At 57.1% G+C, this 22,782-nt stretch overlaps 2 protein-coding genes across 2 annotated transcripts; both read left to right on the top strand.

The window, feature by feature from the left end:
• The first annotated feature begins 2,741 nt into the window (after nucleotides 1–2,741).
• Nucleotides 2,742–16,947, top strand: ABCF2 (ATP binding cassette subfamily F member 2). The gene is made up of 16 exons (XM_090287707.1): nucleotides 2,742–2,818; nucleotides 3,509–3,707; nucleotides 5,070–5,075; nucleotides 7,911–8,123; nucleotides 8,557–8,739; nucleotides 8,822–8,993; nucleotides 9,917–10,012; nucleotides 10,761–10,863; nucleotides 12,720–12,815; nucleotides 12,989–13,108; nucleotides 13,197–13,286; nucleotides 13,630–13,740; nucleotides 14,180–14,242; nucleotides 14,429–14,557; nucleotides 15,305–15,508; nucleotides 16,334–16,947. The coding sequence occupies exons 2-16, from the start codon at nucleotides 3,551–3,553 to the stop codon at nucleotides 16,469–16,471; spliced, it is 1,881 nt and encodes a 626-aa protein (XP_090143833.1). The 5' UTR covers nucleotides 2,742–2,818; nucleotides 3,509–3,550; the 3' UTR covers nucleotides 16,472–16,947.
• A 154-nt stretch (nucleotides 16,948–17,101) lies between these two features.
• On the top strand, nucleotides 17,102–22,028 carry H2BK1 (H2B.K variant histone 1). Its single transcript, XM_090287706.1, has 3 exons — nucleotides 17,102–17,171; nucleotides 19,444–19,531; nucleotides 21,773–22,028. Exons 1-3 carry the CDS (start codon nucleotides 17,116–17,118, stop codon nucleotides 22,007–22,009), a joined length of 381 nt encoding a protein of 126 aa, XP_090143832.1. The 5' UTR covers nucleotides 17,102–17,115; the 3' UTR covers nucleotides 22,010–22,028.
• The last annotated feature ends 754 nt before the right edge of the window (nucleotides 22,029–22,782 follow it).

Genomic DNA, 22,782 nt, shown 5'->3' with positions numbered 1-22,782 from the left:
ACCGTCATCCTTAAGAAGTGTATACGAAAGAACTCACCGGCACTGTTCCCTTTGCTGTGTTTTGGTCTTATCCTCAGTTAGACCACAGTTGGATCTTCCCTCGGCCACTGACACATTAAAGGTGGTAAATGAATGACTCGTTAGAAGAGACTCTGGGAAGCAGAGTAGGGATAGTCACCTCGAGATTAGAAGATAATAGGTTCCAGATCAGCGTTGACCAATAGAAATATGATGTGAGCCACAAATGTGAGCTATATATGTAATTTAAATTTTTCCTGTGTATGTTTTATTATAGAATAAATACACCCACAATATAATTTCCACTTGTAATCAGTATAAACAACGGAGGTGTTTTACCTTCTCCCCCACACACATGCAGTCTGCGGAACTGGATGTGTATTTGACTCTTACAATTTATTTCAATTCAGACTAGTCACATTTCAAGGGCTCCATAGCCACATGTGGCTGGAAGCTGCTACATTGAACAGCACAGCTCCAGACCCTTCTCACTTACTAAGCATTTAGGTAATTCTGGAGGAGACATTTCCTTCCTTGGATCTGTTTCTTCATATTTAAACGAAGAGTCCAGACAAAAGTTTCTCACTTCCAGCACTGACCTTCTGTGATTTTTCACATGTAGGCAGACCTTCCCTATTCTACTCACATCTCTCTCCTTCCCGTTCTCCCATTTCTTACCCCTCTATCTCCAGATCTGTTCCCTGCAAGGTTTCTAAACCCTGGGTGGGAATGGCAGCATTTCTAAGTAGCCCACAAGGTTTCTAAGCCGCTCTTGCTGAGCTGAGGGAAGACTGCCCAGCAACGGTTGATTCATGGGAAATCCTGGACACAGTTGGTTGCTATGCAGGTGGCTTCAGAGAAGTAGCTGGATGTGGTCTTTCTCTTGCTATCCTGAGCCATTTTACAGAGCTGGCGTTCTGGAACCAGAAAGTTCCAGCCTCAAATCCTGCCACTGTCTCCTCCCAGCAGTGCTGTTTTATTAACAGCTCTGTGCCTTTGTTTCCAATCTGTAAAATGGTAATACCTACCTCAGGGTTCGTTGGGGAGATTAAATGCAATTGCATAAATGAAATAGCATAATAAATGTTAGTTCTCCGTAACCTGTAACCATGTGTTTTAATGAGACAGGGAGAGAGGGAGGCATATTATAGACAGTGATCCCAGGAGATCAAGTACTTAGAACAGTGATTTTATGTGATCCACATCATTTATAACTTCTTTGCTTCATAGAAAGGCTTTGCAGTCAACTGTAGTCTATATTCTTTACCTAAAACAATGCTTCTGCCCAAAGTAGATGCTTTCTGTTTGTTAAATATATTAAATTAACTAAATACCTAGTGTGTACTTAGGCAAGGGTTCTACTAGTAGCAGAAGAGGGGAGAAGGAAGCCTAGCAGAATTCTAGCTAAGTAATAACTAGCCAATTAACAAGAATTAGACTCTAGGTTGCCTCTCGCACAACCCCAACTGGGGACCTGGCTCGCAACCCAGGCACGTACCCTGACTGGGAGTCGAACCAACAACCTTTCGGTTCGCAGGCCGGCACTCAGTCCACTGAGCCACGGCAGTCAAGGCTGTTTGCGTTTTAAATGTTTCTTCTTAATTGTGAGCTCCCTGAGGATAGGAAATGACTTGAAATCTTTGTAACTTCCGCATCTAGCTCTGAACATGGGCACCGAATTGGTGGAGGGTATTCTTGAAAAAGAAAAGGTATGCTCAAAGACATGAAAGTATGAAATAGGTGGATTGCCTGAAATACAAGTAGTTGGATTCTGTTGGGAGTATCTAGTGTGAGAAAGAAAAATGATGCTATGGGTGCGGGAGTGAGTTCTTTTTTTTTCTGGTAAAGCTTCAAGGGGAGTATCAGCTCCCTTGCTTCCCTCCAGGGTGTCACTGATGGTGAGAGGTGCTGCTGGTCAGGAGCCTGAAGTTAAGGATCACAAAAAGCGTGCCTTGCATTTGAGGCTACACATTTGGGATTTACAACGCAGATGATGAGGAGTCTGAGAGATTTTAAACAGTGAGGCTCAAAGGAAAAGTAACGGGCAAGGTCACGTGGCTAACTGATGATAAGGGCACATTCAGAAAAGGGGTCTTGCGTTTTACTTCAGGGCTCTTCCCACCAAACTACATGGTTCCGATGGAAACCTAGCAACTCTGGAGCGGGTAGGCTAAGCGGCCAAGGTTTGGGGACAACGATCGGCACCTTCTATATAAAAGTTCGGTGAACACTGGACTGGCCTCTTAAATCTCGGTTTCAGGAAACTAGGACGCCTTTCTTTCATGCAGGAATTCCTTCTGTTCTTCCCAACCGCCTCCTCCCTCCTCTGCCCATTGTTTCGAGCCATCCCCGCCTGATGCCATCTGGGAAGTGTAGTCGCTCGCCCTGCTGCATAAGCCTGTAGGGAGGCCCTATGAACTCGGTGTCTCCCTATAACTCAACACATTTCCGAGTTGGGTAAAGCTTGGAAGACCCAGCCCGCTTATCCGAGGAGCAGGCTGGGATTTGCAGTTCCCGGCGGCAGAAGCACTCCTGCTGGCAGAGGACTCTTGGACTCCAATCCGCCCGCCGGCCTCGCGCATCATGATGACGTCACGGCCCGGGAGGGCCCTGGGATACGCTGTAGTTTTGGGGAGGGCTCTCGGCTTCTGCGGCTGCGGCTCCAGGACCACATTTCCCAGGAGTCCGAGCGACGGCGCGCCGAGAGCCGCGCGGCCCGGTGATTGGCTGGTGAGCCGGCCGCACGCGGAGAAGCCCCAGGAGCAGCTCTGTTGCGACAGAGGCCAAGCGGCGAGGCCCAGTGAGTTGGGGGAAGGGGCGCTGGGGGAGGGTGCCGGCCAGTGAGGGGGAAGGAGGATGGGAAGAAGGAGGAGGGACGGGGTCGGGATGGATGGAGGAGGCTTCGAGGGAGAAGCGAAGGCCGAGGGGGACAGGCTGACGGGCGGGGATTGGGGTCCGTTCGGGGGGTGGCATGTGAGGAGCCCCTGAGCGGACTCATCGCGGGCGGGGGGCTGAGGGGACGGGGGTCGGGGTGCAAGTGCGTCCCCGGAGGAAGCTGGGCCCGACGGCTAGGTGGTGTGGAGGGGGACGGCGGAGAGGAAGCCCGAGGCGGACGCGAGCAGGCAGCCCGGCCAAGAGAGGCGGCCGGCTGCAGCGCGGAGCGCCAAGTTGCGGGGAAACCGGAGACGGGACCTCCGCCCGCCGCCGAGGGGCAGGACCCGGCCCCGATCTGGCGGCCCCGGAAGGAGGAGCGTGTCCAGAGCGAGGCAGGCCGTGGGGATTGGCGGACAGAGCCCCAGGGAAGCGATGTTGAGATGAGACGAGCGGCAAGAGTCGGCATTGGCCCGAGAGGCTGACAAAGTTGGGAGCGCCCGCCCGGGCACGCGCGGCGCCGGGCCTCGGAGGCCGGGTGGGAACATGCCGGGAGGGGCGGAGCGGCGGCCGCGCGCTGGCCCCGCGGTGAGGCTTCGGGGGTGCTTGCCTCCCTCAGGCTCCCCGAAAGGACAGCCACCTCCCCCCGCGGTTCCCCGCCATGCCCTCCGACCTGGCCAAGAAGAAGGCGGCGAAGAAGAAGGAGGCTGCCAAAGCTCGGCAGCGGCCCCGGAAGGGCCACGAGGAGAACGGCGATGCTGCCACGGAGCCCCAGGCGGCGGAGAAGAGCGAGGAGGTCAATGGCCGGGACACCACAGGTGAATTGAGGGACAGGTGGGTCCCTGGGACGGTCGCTGCGGCTGGAACGGACGGACGCCGCGGCCGGAGGCGGGGCCCTGATGCCGGGGGCGCCGGGCGGACGCGGTGTCTGGGGCCGTGACGCTTTGCACGACCCCAAACGCGAGAGCTGGAGCCTGGGGCGCCCTGTCCTGTTGGGGGAACGACACGGGTTCTCGCGGACCCAGGAGAGCCGCTCCGCCCGCCGCGCCACGGGGAGGGGTCCGCGCCCCGCGCCTCCCTCGTTGTCCCGTCTGCGCCCGGTGGTCCGTGAGCCAGTGCTTTGCCACGTTTCCCCCCAGGGGCCGGGACTGTACCGGTAAGAAACACAGGGGTCGGGCCTGGCCGGCGTGGCTCGGAGCGCCGCGGGCTCCCAGTCAGGGCCCGTGCCGGGGCCATGGGTTCGAGCCCCCGGCCCGACGCATAGCAGCCCTGTGCGTGCGCCTGCAGAGGCACCCGATCCGTACTTTTCTCCTACAGCGAGGTTTCTCTCTCTCCCTCCCTCTGTCTCCAAAAGCAGTGAAGAAACGTCCTTGGGTGCGGACCCCCCCCCACCCCACAGAAAGAAATTAAAAGAAAAGAAACGTATCAATTGCTTTATGGGTTTTTCCTGGGAAAGAGACGGATCTCTGGCATCTGTATTTTGGCAACTATTGACTGGGCGCTTGTGCAGCCTTAGTCCGTGCGCTGCGTGCCGAGGTGCTGTCCGCACAGCCCGCCCGCCCGTGGCCGAGGGTCGGGGTGGGAGACACCGCGCTGGGCGAGCAGGAACGTGCCGGCCCCGCGCCCTGCAGACCCCCTGGGCACGCCTCTGTCCCCCGCAGACTCGGGTCCCCCGTGTATGGCTGCCTTCCTGCCCTTGTGCGCGCTTGCGTTCTAATACCGCGGGGTCTGTGCTCCTTACGGTTGACGTTTTCCGCAGTCGACCCGGACCCCAGCACTTCCCTGTCCTACGCCCCTGTGCTGTCTGACACTGTTATCTCGCTGGGTTTCATCTTCTGCGTCTTCGGCTAAATCGGCTAAATCGTTTGGTCTGTGCGTGCAGGGGCCGCGTCTGGGGTAACACTGTTCTGTGCTGCCGGCCTTGCAGATGGAGACACTAAGCAGAGGCGACGTGACTGAGGCACGTTACGACTGACAGGAATTCAGAAAAGGGGGAGTTAAAAACGATTGAGAAGAGAGAGTGGAGTGGTTAGAATCGTCTCCAAAATAAGAATTACAGGAGGCGGCTGGTGCATTAAAGTCAGGCCAAGGGGGAGTGTTACTCCTGGACAGAGTAGCAGGGGGATGGGAAGTGAAGAACGATGGGGGTGAACGAGCAGGCCGAGGTGTGATCTCTAAAGGAGAGAGTTGGGGTCCCCTGTAGGCCCTCAGGAACCATGGGCAGCAGTGTCATCGGCTCTGTGGGTAATTCCTGGAGGAATCAGAAAGGTAGGAAACTGAACCCCGGTTTCAGACTATCGTCCACTGTTCCCATTACACATTTCGTGCCCACCCTATCTCGTCTAACCAAGTGAAGTTTCCCAGGGAGCCCAGCGGCAGCACCCCCATCTCAGTAATTCAGGAGCTTCGCTTCCCACCCTGCTTCCTCGGGGAGCTACTGTCCTGAAATGTGAAAGGTGTTTGCTTTCCAGCCATCCCGAAGCATTTCTTATTGCCAGGGGCCAGGGTCGTTTCTGCTTTCATCGCTAATAGGTCACCTGCCCCCTCTCCCCAGACCGAGTCCTCTCTCCGCTCTGGGTTTGGGATTATTTGAGGGTGCAGGTCACCATTCCCAACCTTCGCTCATTTCTGTAACCACGTGACCTTCCTGAGGTCGTGAGGTGTGAAAAGATCCAGATAAGTACCAAAGGAAGGGGTCTCTGACCGACAGTTCAGCCTTGCTTAGGCTGTGAGGCTCCCCAGGACGGGCACCGGAGTTCGCCGCTCTCCTTGTTGGGGGAGGAGTAGGGGGACAGTGTTCTCTCTGATGCAAAGTTTACTCCAGAATCCCTTTTCCATTTCTTCAGTGATACCTTCTTATCTTTTGAGCCTGTTTCCTGGGATGTTGTAGGCTAGACAGTGAGGTCTGTTTAAGTGACTTACTTTTCCAGCTCAGAAGTTGACTCAGGTCATAGATACCATAAACTGGAGAAAATGGTATATAGCTTCCACTTAATTTTGACCTTCCTCTTGCCTGAACAGAAGGAGGTCTAGACCAGGGATCAGCAAATATTTTCTATAAAGATCCAGCTAGGAAATATTTGTAGCTTTGTGGGCCATACGGTCTCTGTTACAGCCCTTCAGCTCTGTGAATGCGGGAGAAGGCAGCCGAGGACAATATGTAAATAGTGACCGTGGCCATGTTCCAATAACATGTTCATTTACAAAAATAGGCAGTTGGCCAGCCTTTTTTTTTTTTTTTAAAGCCACCTCCCCTTCTAAGTAAGCCAAGAATGTTTTTTTACAATTTTTTAGATGGTTACATTTCAAATGGTAATGTAGACATGACATAATAGTTTTGATTTTACTACTTGGCCTGTAAACTCTTAAAATATTTGCCATTTGGCCCTTTAAGAAAAAGTTTAGCAATGACTGATCTAGACCATAAACGTCTCCCTACTCCGTCTTCTCAGCATCTGGAACAGGGATTGCCACAAAGCGGGGCTGTGGGAAGCCTGGTAACTCAGCCGTATTGAAAAGACTTAAAATTCCTCCTTGTAGTCAAAACTAAAAACTTGTCCTCCATTCAGAAGAGATTCATCAAGCACTTAAGTCTGTACCACACTGGGGTGGGAGCTGATGTAGGTACGGAGGGACTACCATCCGTCTGGCGGGGCATCCTCTGCCCTCAGGCCGGTGCCTCGCATGCAGAGCAGGTTCAGCAGCAGGGCGGGTACTGCTGCCGACACTGTCGTTGGCAGGAGGGGTGTTTGAGAGTGACCTGGGCTGACCGCACAGCATCACACCTTCTCTTGGAGTGACTCTCCCCAAGCCGACCTGGCCGCGGAGGGCACCGAGCTGTGCCCTCTGCTCTGCCCCATCTGTACTCTTCCTGAGGACAAGCACATGGCTTTTCGCATTTCGCAGGCTCTGCTGTATAATCCCTAAGGGAACACAGGTGAGGGCAACAAAGACCAGAAACTTAGGAAATTCTCACAGTGGAGCCTCATGCGTAGTTTCCGACTCCTTCCTGAGAAGGTAAATAGGTCACCGTTTCTCTTTTGGAAGAAGCTTACCAAGACGCCGTCCACTCCATTTGTGTCCCCCTTTCAACACCCCTTTGTGGGTGCCCTCCTTTGTGGAAAGGCGACATGGTGAAATGGGTAAGGTCTGGGCTCTGGGGTCAGACGTGTGATCAAACCTCTTCACTTACAAATGGGGGTTGTAGGTGGGTGTGTCGTAAGTGTTAGGGGGGGATGATGGTGTACGTATAGCGCAGTCCTAGGCCCGGAGTAGGCTCAACCACTCTTAGCCGGCTATGTAAGCCATTAATAGTAATAATTCTTCTTAGCTGACAGGTGTGGTTGTGCCTGACAAACCACAGAGGCGGAACAGCGCGTCTCTGGTCTCAGGGTCACCTTGCCTCTCTGAAACCCTCCAGACTTGGGAACTTGTGGCTGTCCCAGCCGCGGCCCTGCCTGCGCTGACCCCTCTGTGCATGCTCGCACACTGGTCCCTTCTGGGCACCAGGGCTTCCTGGAAGCATCGTGTAGAAGCTTCCCGGGTCCTGGGACGAGAGAACCGCACCCCTGTGGTATCGCTGACCATGTAACAAGCACAGGGTACAGTTGCCAGTCATGGTCACTCCCACCGCGCCTTTATAGCATCTGGGAACAAGAGAGGTTAAAAGGATAAGTTACAAAGTAAAAAGCGTCCAAGAAAGCAGGGCATTGGGGCAGATCTCGGCAGTGTTGGCCCGGTTTAAAGTCTGAAACATCGGAGTCTGTTCATCTTGATCCTGAGCCCAGGCCCTCTACAGCGTCCACGCCCTTTTCTCAGCATTCAGAGCCCGGTGTGACAATCTGTAACCCGAGGAAGGGGCGGAAGCCGCAGAGGTCCGAACAGGGACTTGAAGCCTGGGCCACGGGTGACGAGCCCGATGCCTGCTCGTGGAGCTGTCTGGGCGCTCTAGGAGATGCCTTTCTCTTTGCCAGCGGGGCCTCTCACAGCCCTCCCCCCAGACCCCCCTTTTCTGTCCCCAGAAGTGGACGTGCTGACCAAGGAGCTGGAGGACTTTGAGCTGAAGAAGGCCGCCGCGCGGGCTGTCACTGGCGTCCTCGCCTCGCACCCCAACAGCACCGACGTCCACATCATCAACCTCTCCCTCACCTTCCACGGCCAGGAGCTGCTCAGCGACACCAAACTGGAATTAAACTCGGGCCGCCGCTATGGCCTCATCGGCCTAAATGGGATCGGTGAGGCCCCTGGGGGACGAGGCGGGAGGTCTCCCTCCTGAGCCCCTCCGACACGCAGCAAGCATCTGTGCAGCAGCAGCTCTGCAAAGCGCGGAGTTTACAGTACGGGCCGGGGGGCAGGTGCATACAGGGCAGCGTGCGGTCGGTTCCGCAGGAGCCGCTGCGGGCAGTGGGTGCTGCTGGAGTGGGTGGGGCCGGGGGTGCGCTGCGGCAGACACGCCGACGCCCCCGAGCAGCGGCGGGGCGAGAACCGGCCGGAAGGTGTCCTGAGAGTGGGGACGGGGAATGGCGGGGTTTGAATGAATGAGCAGAAGGAAGGTCCTCAGGGAGATGGTGAGGCTGCGGTTCGGTTCGGCCGGAGAGGGGACGAGGGGCGGGGCCGTGACCGGCAGAGCCGCGCTGAGCGTCCCGCCCGCCCCCTGCCGGCCGCCAGGGAAGTCCATGCTGCTCTCCGCCATTGGGAAGCGGGAGGTGCCCATCCCCGAGCACATCGACATCTACCACCTGACCCGGGAGATGCCCCCCAGTGACAAGACGCCCCTGCAGTGCGTGATGGAGGTCGACACCGAGCGGGCCATGCTGGAGAGGGAGGCCGAGCGGCTGGCCCACGAGGACGGTAGGGCTGCGGGCCTGGGGGCGGCGGGCGGCCCCTCCCAGGAAGGGCCCGGGGCCTCACGCCGCCGCCGCCGCGCCCACAGCGGAGTGTGAGAAGCTCATGGAGCTCTACGAGCGCCTGGAGGAGCTGGACGCCGACAAGGCGGAGATGAGGGCCTCGCGGATCCTGCACGGACTGGGTTTCACGCCCGCCATGCAGCGCAAGAAGCTGAAGGACTTCAGTGGCGGCTGGAGGATGAGGGTGGCCCTCGCCAGGTGAGTCTCCTCCTTCGCCCTCTGCAGCTGCCCCTGCCTGTCGGGGTGGAAGCTCACTCCAGCAGACGGAGGTCAGCGGTCAGTAAGTGCCACACAGGACGCCCACCGGCGACGTGGAGGGCGGCACGTGGCTGCTGTCTGGTCTCTGGCACGGTGTTCCGGCGTCCCGAGCCCAGCCCTGGGTAAACGGTGCCTCGGTCTGTTTCTTCCCTCCTGACTCCCCGCTCACCCTTTCTGTCCCTCAGCACCTCTCTTTTTTCTCTGTAAGGATAGAATGGTAGGAGCTGTTAAGAGATCTGTCCTTCTCCCCCTCCTGCGACCTGGACCTGGAGTGAGTTTCTGTAACCAGCAATGCCCGCGCCCATGCCACCCCCCACCCCCCGCCAGAAAGTCTCGGGTGAAATAGGCGGCTCCTAGCCTACAGCTCTCCGCCAGGTCATCGGCGAGCCCTGACGACACTGCCCTAGCAAGGCCGTGGTGTGTGCATTTGAGCCTGCGCATGGGGAGTCCCCGTGCTAGCAGCGACCGGCCGCCTCAGGTTTGCCCAGAGAGCTTTCAGAAACACAGCCAGGGTGCTGCAGGGTGATGTCCAGGAGTCTTACTTCTCGCGAGCCCCACAGGTGTGACCAGAGCTGTCCCCGTCCTTCTCCTGGCTCGAGGGTCCCTGTAAGAGAAGGACCTTCTCCGGGCCCCTTGCTGGAGGCCGGCGGCTGTGCCCGGTGTGTCGGCCCTCCCGCAGTGTCCTCTGCTGTGGCAGCCTGTCTCCCCTGCGCCCTTCTCCCCGCCCTCAGCTCTGGGTCCTCGGCTGCTTCTCCCTGCCCGCGGGGGCGTGGGGCCCAGAGCCGCGCTGCAGGCGGCGGGCGCAGCGGCCCCCCCTGGGCAGCAGCCGTGGGACTGAGCAGGCTGTCCTTGCCTGTCCTCAGAGCCCTCTTCATCCGGCCCTTCATGCTGCTCCTGGACGAGCCCACCAACCACCTGGACCTCGACGCCTGTGTGTGGCTGGAAGAGGAACTAAAGACGTAAGGGGCAGGGCGCGGGGGCGAGGGGTGCAGGCGCGGGGCCGGGGGGGGCAGGGTCCAGGGCAGGCGGACGCGCAGGAACCGCCTCGGCGATAGCGTGGTGGGGAAGGCCGTGGCAGCGCGGGGAGCCCTGCAGCGCCGGCCTTCACGTTCCATCGCTTTTCTTCGGTCTGCAACGTGTGGGGTTTTTGTTTTTAGCGAAGGCTGTTTCTTTAACTGTGTTTATGTACATCGTACAAAGGGGAACTCGCATCTGAGATCACGATGTAGAAACTAAGGAAAACAGCTGAAGTGGCAATAGGGTTCCTCTGTGGCTAGAGAGCTGAGGCACCGAGTGGGTTGGACCAGCTCTGCCAGAGGCCTTCCAGCCATCCCAGCGGCGACTCGGGACCTTCTCTCAGAGAGAGGAGCGTGGTGGTTGTGGCCGTGCCTGTCCCCGCCGTTCCCGCCCACAGTTCACATGCGTTTATGGGTGGGTTTGTGCACACGCACTTCTGTTTTACCGTCGCTGTCACTACCTCGTCCACTGCATCCTGTTAAAAATCAGAAGGTGGAAGAAACTGAGACGGTCTCACCACACTCTGAAACGTGCTGGGGTCCTTGCAGGGAGGTGGCAGCCCGGCAGCCTCGGTCCTGGCCGAGAGCACAGGCGCTCAGGTGTCAGGACGGGAGAGGAGGGCCGCCGGGGCCTGACTCACAGCTCGCTTGCTGTGCACGGGCACCCCTGACTGGTCCTTTGGCTTTGCAGCTTTAAGCGCATCCTGGTCCTCGTCTCCCACTCCCAGGACTTTCTGAACGGTGTCTGTACCAACATCATTCACATGCACAACAAGAAACTGAAGTATTATACGGTGAGTGAGCCCCGGCCTCTCCACAGAAACCTCTGTGCTTACTGAGTCCCTGAAGTTCTCCTTTCAAAATGGAAGAAAGCAGACTTAGCAGCCCTCTTCTACCTGGTGCCACAAAAGGACATGGACAAGGAATCCTGCAGCCTGTTTTATTTTACTCCCAAAGGAATAGCTTCCAGGCCAGAAGCCATGGATTGGCAGCCCGTGCGCATGGGTGTGCTTACCTAATGGCACAGGGGTTTCGTGGTACCCAGGCTGCCCTCTGCCTTCCCAGATGGCTGCTGCCTCTGCCTTGTGACTGCATATTTGCGCCTCCTTCCACAGAGAACGGGCATTGGGATCTCAGCTGCCTGCTTTTGTGCCTTTTTTTTTTTAAATAATTTATTCATTTGTTTGTTTATTTTATTTTTAGAGAGAGGGGAAAGGAGAAAGAGAGGGAGAGAAGCATCACTGTGTGGTTGTCTCTCACTCGCCCCCCCAACTGGGGACCTGACGTGCAACCTAGTCATGTGCCCTGACTGGGAATCGAACCAGCGACACTTGGCTCGCAGGCCGACGCTCAATCCATTGAGCCACAGCAGCCAGGGCTTTGCTTTTGTGCCTTTTTATAGTCTGTTTCAAAAAACATATCACGTGAAAAATAGAAGTCCTCTTCATTCATATTATACTTGCCACGGGAATACTAACAGTTTTCTATATTGCCTTCCAGAAATTTCTTGTGTACTTGCAAGCATTTGTAGAAAATTTTTTGTATACTGTGATCCCTCACTTATCGCAGGTATTACATGCTAGACACCTCCCCGTGATAGGTAAAAATCCGCAAGGTAGGAACATTACATTTATTTTAGTATTTACTGTACAGGACCACAAAATCCCACAATATAGCGAAAAATCCGCGATAAGTAATTAAATATAATATTTTTAAAAATCCCGCGATACAGTGAGGCCGCGATAAGTGAACCGCGATATAGAGAGGGACTGCTGTATATATATCATAATTGTAATTTTAATCAGTCTCTTACGTAGGTTGCTTTTGAGTTAAAAAAGTTTTTTTTAAATTTGTTTATTTTTAGAGAGAGGGGAGAGAAGGGAGAAGGAGAGAGAGAGAAACATCAATGTGTGCTTGCCTTTCGTGCGCCGCCAACTGGGAACCTGGCCCAGGCATGTGCCCTGACTGGGAATTGAACCCATGACCTTTTGGTTCAGAGGCTGACAGTCAAGCCACTGAGCCACACCAGCGAGGGCTTTAAAATTTTCTGTATCTTAGACTGCTCTTCATGAGTATGTGTAAGTCAAGCCCATGCATTGTAGCGGCTGCCCGGTATTTCGTCGTGTGGCTGTCCTGTGCCTTACTTGTCAGAGGCTTTTTGATGAATATTGAGGTTGAGTCGGTACTTGCAGACAGAAGCCATGGCAATCCAGCTGTGCGAGGTGTGCCAGGTCCTAAATCTGACTGGTCTGATGGCTTCCCTCCTGGGAGCAGTTCTTGTCAGTACAGGGGGCTTCAGCCCCTCGGGGTGGGCGTCCTTGGAGGTGCTCCTGGGCACTCGTGGGCCTCGTGCTGCCTGTATGGCCGTGGTTTGCAGGGCTGCTCCCAGTGCTGGGGGTGTCTTCGCGGCTAATGCGGAGCCCCACTCTGATCTGGAGCCCCGCTCTGGCTGAGCAAACGAAAGGGACACCGTTTGAAAGACCTCAGATTCCAGTTCAGGGCACACTTTTTTAGTGCGCTTCCTCTTTCCGTACTGCACAGCCTTACAGCCAGGGCCCAGTCGCCCACCATCCCGCATCCGCCCGAACCCTGCTTGAGAGCCCAGGACCGAGGCTCACGCCGCCCGCCTCACTGGCCCGTTTCCCTGCAGGGTAATTATGATCAGTACGTGAAGACGCGGCTGGAGCTGGAGGAGAACCAGATGAAGCGGTTTCACTGGGAGCAAGACCAGATCGCACACATGAAGGTAGGGCGTTGCGGAGCCGAGGTCACGTTCTCCAGGGGGTGAGATGGGGGTCTCTGAGGAGTTTGGGGGTGCTGGAGGGGGTCCGGAGGAACGGACCTGAGTTTTCACCCTGCGCTGAAGACGAGTTGTGTGCTGCTGGCACACCCTCCCGGCCCCTCTCTGGTCTCTTTCAGAACTACATTGCTAGGTTTGGCCATGGCAGCGCTAAGCTGGCGCGACAGGCCCAGAGCAAGGAGAAGACGCTGCAGAAAATGATGGCGTCGGGGCTGACAGAGAGGGTCGTGAGCGACAAGGTGGGGTCGGGCGTGGTGGAGCGAGGCGGCCTCAAGTGAAGGGGTTAGGAAAGGACCCAACTTGATAAATGCCCTTTCCTCTTCCTAGACTCTGTCATTTTACTTCCCACCATGTGGCAAGATCCCCCCGCCCGTCATTATGGTGCAGAATGTGAGCTTCAAGTATACGAAAGATGGGGTGAGCCTCGTCATGTGTGGGGTCGGGGGGCTGGGGCGTGTTTGATAAGGCGAACATCAGCTGGCTGGAGAGTCTCCTGTTCTGTGCTGAGCGCACCCCGTAAGCCCTGGGCGGTGGTGTGTGGCAGATAGGCTGCCTCATTCAGGGACTCGGCGGCCCCGATGAGGACTTGGCAGGAAGAGTACTCAGCTGGGCCTGAGGTGGGGGAGGGAGGGGCTGGAGTCGGCCCGAGAGCTGCCTCCCTCCACGCTGCCACCTCCGCGGGAGGTGACTAGGGACGCGCGGGGTTGTCCTGCTGGCTCGTATCGGTACCCTAGCCTCGTACCACTCTCTCCCACCTCAGCCCTGCATCTACAACAACCTGGAATTCGGCATTGATCTTGACACACGAGTGGCTCTGGTGGGGCCCAATGGAGCAGGGAAGTCGACTCTTCTGAAGCTGCTAACTGGGGAGGTGCGGAGCCGGGTGGGGCGCGGGGCTCCCAGGGTGGGGTGAGAGGGAGGGAGGACAGGGCCCGCGTCTCTGTCCTTTTGTTTTCAGTGGCTGCAGTTATAATGCGGGAACACCTGGGCTTTTAGAGACGTGCTTTGATGTTAGGAAGCATGCGCTGTGTCTGTGTCCGAGTGCGTTGTCACGCAGTGTGGTGCGTCCTATGTGCACATGTAGCTGCCCCGCAGTAATGTGCTGAGGACACTGCTTCCGCGTATCCGCCTCAGTACTGTTTAGGGCCCAGAGCGGCGGTCTGCCGGGTGGTGGTGTGGGTCCTGCATGGGGAGCTGAGCGAGTCTGGTTCGGTGAGGACGTGTGTTCGTTTCCCTGCCCTGCCTGGGTCTGCTTCTGACCGCGTTCCCCCTCGTGCGCTTGTCTTCCATGTGCTGCTCTTTCTTTCTAGCTACTACCCACAGACGGGATGATCCGAAAACACTCACATGTCAAGATTGGGCGTTACCATCAGGTATGGGCCTGCGGCGGAGCTGGGGGAGCCCCTGGGCTGTGGGAAGGGGGCTGTGTGCACCCCACTCGGCTCGGGCGTGCTTCTCCCAAAACACGGGCCTGGGCAGACGCCGCAGGTTACTCAGCAAGTGACCCAGCAGGGCCCTTGGACGCCAGTCACGCCTGGGCGGTTCCTCTTCCCCGGCAGCATTTACAAGAGCAGCTGGACTTGGACCTCTCGCCGTTGGAGTACATGATGAAGTGCTATCCGGAGATCAAGGAGAAGGAGGAAATGAGGAAGATCATTGGGCGATACGGGCTCACTGGGAAGCAGCAGGTCCGTGGAGGGGGGTGGGGGAGACTGGCTGGTGGGCGCGGACGCCTTCGACTCCAGCCCCTGAGGGAGAGCGGCCCCCCTCGCTCTGGGCTGCCGTGTGGCAGAGCAGTGAGCTCAGCCCGTCTCGTCTCCCGGCGCATGCAGACTAACTACTGCCATTCTGGGCGCCCCCAAAATAGGCCTTTTTGCCCATCTGACACACACACAGAAAAATAGGTATAATTAGGACTACTTATACCAGACGGCTGTTGTTGCGTTGGCTGTTGTCATTTTTTAATTGGACAACCTAAGGAAAGAGAGGTCCTGACTCAGTAGCCAAGTGTTGCATGCTTTACTAGTTCCTGTGGCGTGCCCGTTGAAAGGCCCTGAGGCTGAGCACTTAGGCCTCTGCGTGAGGGACATGGCCCTGGCCCCCGACCAGCAGGATGAGCCATGGTGCTGCGGGCCAGGGAAGCTGCGCCCAGGGAAGAGTCCTCGGACTCAGAGCTGGCTCTGCAGCCACCAGGTTTAAGTGCTGAGACAGGGGCACTGGTGTGGCCCTGGCCATGGCAAGAGCTTCAGGCCTCCAGGGGCTTCCCTTCCAGGTCTTGGGAGACAGGAGGCTATGTCCCCACCTTGCCACCTCAGCTTGGGTCTTCCTGACCCCTGTTTCTGTGAAGTGGCAGTGATATTAACGGAGGGGAGAGGGGAGTCGTGCTGTTTGGTGGGGGTAACACCGACTCGTGTCAATGTCACGGCTCCACTTAGGTGAGCCCGATCCGGAACCTGTCCGACGGGCAGAAGTGCCGAGTGTGTCTGGCCTGGCTGGCGTGGCAGAACCCCCACATGCTCTTCCTGGACGAGCCCACCAATCACCTGGACATCGAGACCATCGACGCCCTGGCAGACGCCATCAATGAGTTTGAGGGCGGCATGATGCTGGTCAGCCACGACTTCAGGCTCATCCAGCAGGTGGGGCTCCTGGCTCCGGGGAGAGGCCTGGCGGGGGCACGCAGGAGGGGGTCGGACGGAGGAAAGGCGTGATGTGGACGGCGCCCTTAACACGTGTTCATTGGGTTTGGGAAAAGGGCTCCAGGCCCAGATGGTGGGGTTTGGACCAGACCTTACGGCTCCTGGGGAAACCTCGAAAGCCCTAACGGGAATACACCGTGTTTTCAGCAGCTATTTGGGGGTGTTAGCCTGCTTGATGTTGGGGAGAACAGGGTGCTTCCACGATTGTCCCAGGATTCTTCAGCCTGGAAGCAGTAGTATGATACCAAGGAAGGGTTTTTTTTAAGGTTTTATTTATTTATTGTTAGAGCGGGGAAGGGAGGTAGAGAAATATGGATCAGTTGCCTCTCACACGCCCCCAATTGGGGACCTGGCCCACAGCCCGGGCCTGTGCCTGGACGGGAAATCAAACTGGCAGCCTTTCAGTTCGCAGGCTTTTGATTAAACAGAGGGCCACCACCAGTCTCTGGTGGAAAAGCTGCTGGTCATTTTGCTGAGGCTGTGGGGACGATGTGGGCAGAGCTGAGGGGAGCCTCTGAGCAGGTCTAGGCCCTGCGAGGGAACTGGAACTCAGGGGGAGCACACAGGTCCTGGCTGGGGAGGCTGCAGGCCTGCTGGTTGCAGGACCCTCGGGTTGGGACACCCCACAGAGCCCAGAGGGAGGGAAACCAGTTGTGGGCTGGGTGGGAGGCTGTGTTTTCTTTCTGGAACTCCCTGAGAACAGGCTTCTGGGCAGGGATGGGGGCATGCTGGCCAGGATGATTAAGTCTGGGATTTGCTTTCTAGGTAGCACAGGAGATCTGGGTCTGTGAGAAGCAAACAATCACCAAGTGGCCTGGAGACATCCTGGCCTATAAGGAGCACCTCAAGTCCAAGCTGGTGGGTGAGGAGCCGCAGCTGACCAAGAGGACCCACAACGTGTGAGCCCCTGCCCTGGCCGGGCCGGGGGGCCACACACCTGCATTGCTGCAATACCGCTCCCAGCCCCTCCCCTGCCCCACCTGCCTTAGCTGCAGTCTGCGATCCTATCTACAGCTGGACAGCACCTGTCCGTTTCCTGTCCTTCCGATTATTTTTGTCCTTGTCTGGACTCGGCCGGCTGTTCTGCCAGCCACTTGCTGGTTCCTGACCCCAAGTGATGCAGCCAGAGGCCCCCGAGGGTTGGCCCGAGGGCCCACAGCCTGGCTGGCTCGGAGGGAGCTTAGGATCCTGGTTTTCTGGGTTTTGGTGATGTTGGAGGAATACCCCCAGCCCGCCACCCCCGTTCCTTTCTGCTTCTGGTTTGGAGCTCTGGATCAGGGCCTTAGTCCTGATCGATTTTTAAATAATTATTTAACAGTGTAACTTTTAGACCTGCGTGACATCTACAAAGCGTCCAATAAAGAAAGAAGAAGCCATGGTCTCCGCCTTCCCTCTCGGGTCTCTGGGCCCTTTGCCCCCCGCCGCCTCCCTACACTGCCAATGTCCCTTCCCCTCGACAAGAGCTGGGTGGGTGTTGGTGGTTTGTAGGATCCAGAAGAACCCTCAGTCCCTTTTGCTGATTTGAAATTGTGCCTTTTCTTAGGCTAATGGCTCACAAACTTCAGTGCCTGTCAGGATCACCTGGGGACACATTAGTGCACAGGTTGGTGAGTCTTCCCTCAAAGGCTCTGGTTCAGCAGTTCGGGGGTGAGACCAAGAAGGAACATTCCTAGCAAGTTCCCAGGTGATGCAGATACTGCTGGCCTGGGGACACTTGGAGAACCCTTCTGCAGGAGCAGGTCTTTCCGAGGGGTCTGAGGCTCTCCGGTCACGTGTGGCCTGTGTCACAGCACTGGGGACGCTTGCTAAAAACGCAGCTTCCCAGGCTCCGGACTTACTGATTTCCTCTGGGGGCATGGGGAGGGGCAGAAACGGTCAGGAGTTGCTTTTTCACACCCAAATCCACGCCCCACTGTTCCTGGTTGTATACAGGGAGTTGTACTACTTACCTGTCCCCAGCCTTCATTTTCATCAGCACCGCCTAACTGCCCTCCCGCCCAAGGCCCTGCGCGGCCTGGCTGAAGCTGACTAGCCCCCGTGGCCGCCCTCACCGACAGGACTGCTCCCCGGCGCGCTCCCCGTGGGAAAGCGCACAGATCCATGAGGTATATCAGAGACTGAAAACGTCCCAGGCGGTGTCTGAGCTCCCGAGGAGCTCATGATCTAACGAGAAAGCCAACAAGACCAGAGAGCAAGGTGGCATGAATCAGACGCTAACTTGTGACTTAGGTCTTAGGACACAGGAGTCAGAAGGCAGGGAAGTGTTCCAGAAAGGCAGGCCTTGGTGCTCTAAGTGGAAAGATGAGAAGGATCCTCTCAGGTGGCCCTGAAGTCCAAGAGCTGTGGAGGCCCGGGGGGAGGGGCACAGCAGAGGGACGGTAAGTGAGCGTCAGGTGAGACGCTGTAGCTGAGCCCGGAGGCCAGAGAAGGGGCTGGGACTCCTGCCCGGCCTGCCGGCCCCCTGGGACCTGGCTTTGCTGCTTGGCGGCCTGAGCGGGGCCCAGAGCAGGTGGCCTGTCGGTCTGTCCGGGTTCGGGGCAGAATGGCATGGAGAGTGAGCCGTGGGAGGGCTGGGCTGTGCTACCAACTGCCCCGAAAGTCGCTGGGCCTCCGTGTGGTTTGCGTACCTGAAGTGCAGAGGGGTGGGAGGGCTTCGGGACCCGAGGAAAGTCAGCTTGACTGTCCAAAAGAAACACCAGTCTCGAAGAACTGAAGAACCCTTAAAAAGGCCACCAAACAGAGAGGTCTGCAAATGCCTAACATGAGCTAGTGCCTGGTCTGGGATTAGGGGTTGGCTTCCTGTCCTCTCAAACCTCAGCCCGTGGGACGCAGCCGGGTGTCGGGAACTGATGAGGGGAGTCTAGTGCGGGGCTGACGGCCCAGGCTTGCTCTCACCCACAGGCAGGGGACGCTCGTCTTCGCTGTCTTCCCACCTCTTCCTGGTTCGGGCACCCTGCCCCCCAGCCTCTGCTTCTCACGTGGCTTCAGGTTCCTTTAATCACATCACTTGGGAGCCGGGAACACCGGCTTGCCCACAGGTGCACAGCGGAGCAACTCACTCCACTTAACAGCCGCCTTTTCCTTCCCTTCCGTGTGCACCCAACTTCCACAGGGGCCCCACGCCATCCGCCTTGTGGAACCGCCCAGGGTTTCTCCCTGGGTTCCTCTGGGCCTCAGGCTCTGGTTTCCCCTCCACCGTCCACCTCAGCAGCCTCACTGCGCCCCTCACACGCTGGTCCCACGCTGCTTTGCATGCTGTTTATCTTTCCCATTCCTCCCAGTTACATGTGCCTTCCCTCTCCCCAAGACCAGCTGCAAACCCCCATTTGTTCCTTGAAGCCTTCTCTGGCCACTGGGGCTCCCGCTGAGTTTTCTGAACTGTCCCCAGTACACACTGTGTCCCTCTGACTTTTGCGATTGTCCCCTGTGGACCAGTCCCGCCTCTTCCCTGGTATTCTGGGGCTCTGTGGGCAGTCTGCCTGTGTCCCTTCTGACTCTCCCCAGCACTGAGCCCTGCCGAGCTCAGCGGGTGCTGGGCGATTGTGTGGCCGTTGGGTGGTGTGTGAGCCCTGACAAGGCTGCGATACGCTGGGGAATGGTCGGCTGGAGGAGAGGGTTGCTGGAGGGCTGCTTATTCAGAGACAAGAATCACTTGCGGGAGAGGAGAGAGCAATTGTCTCTTTCAAGGTTAACCCAGAGCAGGTTCTGGATGCGGCCGGGCCAGGCCCCGCCCCTCCACCCCAGGTGCTGGTCCCCAGCCCCACCTGGCCCGCTGCCGCTAACTTCATAAAAGTGGCCGGGGGAACGGGAGGCAGCTGGGCGAGGGGGAGGAGGATGAGCTCAGAGCCTGGCCAGTCGCCATCTGGGCCCCGCAGGGCCCGCCGCTCCGGAGACAGGAAGCCCAGAAAGCACAGCCGGCGCAGAGAGACCTACTCGATATACATCTACAAGGTGCTGAAGCAGGTGAGCCGGGCGCCAGCGCGAGCGTAGCACGGACTGGCAGAGAGCCTCGCTTGGGAGGGTGCTGGGCTGAGTCGGGACCCGGGTGAGTCCTGGCGCCCAGACGAGTGGCCTCGCGCACGCCACACCCCTCTCGAGGCGGCTGAGCTTGGTCTCAGAGGTCCCTGCCCCTCTCAGTACCTGTCAGGCCCCTGTGATGTGCCGGGGACATTGAAAGCATGCTCCCCACCAGGGGCCAGAGGCTTCCAGGGCTTCTGGACAGACCAGAGGATTCTGTGGAATGGGAGGTGGCACATAATTAAAAGGGAAGACCAGGACGAAGTGCGGGGCTGAAGGTGATGGATCAGGTGCTGAACACATTACGGTGCAAACAGGAGATTCCGTGAGTGCCGGCGAGAGTGAGGGGCGCTTCGCATGAACTCAGTTTTGGGGAAGGCCTTCCAGACAAGTGGCACTCAGTCTTCGAGGGGCTAGGGGGCCCTGGCTGGTGTTGCTTGGTGGATTGAGCGCTGGCCTGGGAACCAAAAGGTCGCTGGTTCGATTCCCGGTCAGGGCACGTGCCTGGGTTGCGGGCCAGGTCCCCAGTCGGGGGCATGCGAGAGGCAACCGATCGATGAATCTCACACACATTGATGTTTCTCTCCCTCTTTCTTTCTCCTTTCCTCTTTCTCTAAAACGTAAATAAAATCTTTAAAAAAAGAAAAAAGAAGAAAAGAGGGGCTAGGGGGTTGGTCTACCTTACAGAGGAGGAACCTGAAGCCCATAAAGGGTCACTGGGTTGACTCAGTCCAGGACCTGACCGCAGGAAAGGTCAGCCCGCACTCTGGCCAAGCCCCTTGAATACTGCCTGCTGGCCCCACCCCTAACCCACGGTTGCCCTCTCTGTTAAGGCAGCCCACCACCTCTGAGGAGCACTGACCCCTGGGATGTGCACACTGACAAATTCTGGGGGGCACCAATGGGCACCCAGCACAGTGTCTGAAGGATCCAGGCAGAGCAGGGGCCAGGAGGAAGCAGGGTGGCTCTGTTTCCTGCCCAGGTCTCTCCGATATGCCTGAGATTCTTACCCCTCCATTAGATGAGATCCCAGAGGGGGAGCCTGTCCCCAGTCTGCATGCCACGAGCAGGTTCAGTGACCTGACAACCCGGTCTCTCGGAGTGGCGGGGTGGCGTGACCAGAAGGGCTGCCCCAGAGGACAGACTCCAGTGTCCCGAAGAAAGTGGCAGGGACTGGCAGGGAGTGAGCCCTGCAGCTTAGCCTAACTTTGGGGCTCAAAGCTGAGGGAAGGCTTGGGCCTGAGCTCGCCTTGCAGAGGAGGGATGCTGAGCGAGTTACCCACACCCTGCAAAACCCTTCGGGGGGGGAGCCGCTGCTCTGCCCCAGCCGGCAGCCCCAAGGACAATGGGATGTGATGCCAACATGGGGGGGGGGGTAGGCTAAACCACCCTCCTGTGGGCTCAGACCACCTGTTGCCAGTGGTGACCAGAGGCGTCTAGTTCTGTCTCCACCATTGGTGTGACGGATGTCACTGAGGAATCACCTGTCTCCCGCCTCACAGAGAAACACGCCTACTCACATTTTAGGGTGGGATCAGGTCCCCACCATTGGTGTTACTAGAGATCACCTACTTTGGAAGCTTGTGTGACAAAAGAGGAAACTGAGGCCAAGGAAGCTGCCTTATTTGACGTAACAGAGTGAGTCATGATCCAGCCACAGAACCCGGGTCTTATAACACCCCGTGTCTGATGCCGAGCCCAGGTCCCATAGGTGTGCTCTCTGGAGGGTAATTTGGTAACAATCTCCCAAGTTAAGCGCACACACCCTTTGACCTGGCAGTCCACGTCCAGGAATAACCTTCCCGATGCTTGTACAAGTGTCCAAAGATGCATATTTACTCGTAACACAATCTGATGGCAAGGGGACAAACCCCCTAACTGCCCGTTAAAAGGAATGACGATATAAGCTGTGAAGCCTCCACGCAATGAAACACTATGGAATGCTATGGAAGTGCATTCCACAGAAAACGCTAAATGCTGTGTAACTGATTCCGTTCCTCAAAGACAGGTGCTGACGTGCTTACACAGGAACTTGATAGCGTTACCTCTTGTGGTTAAGAGAAGTGTTTTCTTTTTTCACTGGGATACGGCAGTATAAAAACGAATCCCCGCGTCCTGTTCCCCAGCCTCCGGGGACTGGTGGTGAGGGGGCCTTATAGTCCTGTGTCCCCCCTGTCGTGTCTCCAGGTGCACCCCGACATCAGCATCTCTTCCAAGGCCATGAGCATCATGAACTCATTTGTGAATGACCTGTTTGAACGGCTGGCCGGCGAGGCCGCCCGGCTGGCCCAGTACTCAGGCCGAGCCACGCTGACGTCCCGGGAAGTCCAGACGGCCGTGCGCCTGCTGCTGCCTGGGGAGCTGGCCAAGCACGCTGTGTCCGAGGGCACCAAGGCCGTCACCAAGTCCGCCAGCACCAAGTGACTCTGGGCCGAAGCTAAATAAAGGGTGAACTGCTCCCGTGCACTGTGGTGATTTCAAAAACGGACGTGAGAAGGTGAGGTGTGACTTAGGACAAGGGTATTGTCACTTTTAATGGCCACCAAGGTGGAATAATAACACTCATACTTTAAAAAAAACCCTTCTTTCGGGGTGTACCCCATGAGCGCGTGTGATCAGTGTTCTAGTTGGCAGTGAGCAGACATGGGACATGGCCAGCTCGTTCCATCACTCCCTCTCTGGGCCTGAAATTTCTCCTGCGTCACTCCTGCAGGCCACATTCTGTGATGCCATTTCTGGCAAAGTATCGTTTTGTCCCTTGCTGGGCACAGGGGGGTATACAGATGTATTCTTCAATACACAAAATGGAAGGCCCAAACCAGCTTCCAAAGAGTCAGCTGGGATCTGAAAGATGTTTTCATTCTTCCCGAACGTTTTCTTCTCCTTCATTTCAGAACAAACTGGCGGGAAGGGGCTTGAGACTCACGACTTTTCTTCCCCAATTTTATTTCGGAAAACCCTCAAACCCACAGAAAAGTTGCAAGAAACTACAATGGCCACGTCTAAGGCCCTCAGCCAGGTTCCCCACTTTACACCTGACCCCATGTGCTTTTTCTCTCCGATTCAGCCTCTGCTCCAGTTTGCGGGTACGTGACCCGTAAATGCTCGCCCAAGTGCTGAGGGATGGGGCGGAGGGGCAGGAGTCAGGGACTAAGTCCGAAATCCCCTATGCTCTCTTTGTAACCGGAGAGACGTAG

This window comes from Furipterus horrens, unplaced genomic scaffold (assembly GCF_987537825.1).
Source record: "Furipterus horrens unplaced genomic scaffold, mFurHor1.1.pri manual_scaffold_9, whole genome shotgun sequence".
Classification (NCBI taxonomy): domain Eukaryota; kingdom Metazoa; phylum Chordata; class Mammalia; order Chiroptera; family Furipteridae; genus Furipterus; species Furipterus horrens.
Note: the sequence above shows the minus strand (reverse complement) of the source record. Positions and strands in the feature narration are given on the sequence as shown.

Bases quoted from the DNA above. Each gene is read 5' to 3' on its own strand.
- ABCF2 (XM_090287707.1), top strand. From the start codon at position 3,551: ATGCCCTCCGACCTGGCCAAGAAGAAGGCGGCGAAGAAGAAGGAGGCT. The intron at 10,013-10,760 runs GTAAGGGGCAGG...TTGGCTTTGCAG, and splicing joins CTGGAAGAGGAACTAAAGAC to CTTTAAGCGCATCCTGGTCC. The intron at 14,243-14,428 runs GTATGGGCCTGC...CTTCCCCGGCAG, and splicing joins AGATTGGGCGTTACCATCAG to CATTTACAAGAGCAGCTGGA.
- H2BK1 (XM_090287706.1), top strand. From the start codon at position 17,116: ATGGCTCACAAACTTCAGTGCCTGTCAGGATCACCTGGGGACACATTA. The intron at 17,172-19,443 runs GTTGGTGAGTCT...TGGGCCCCGCAG, and splicing joins GGGGACACATTAGTGCACAG to GGCCCGCCGCTCCGGAGACA. The intron at 19,532-21,772 runs GTGAGCCGGGCG...TCGTGTCTCCAG, and splicing joins TCTACAAGGTGCTGAAGCAG to GTGCACCCCGACATCAGCAT.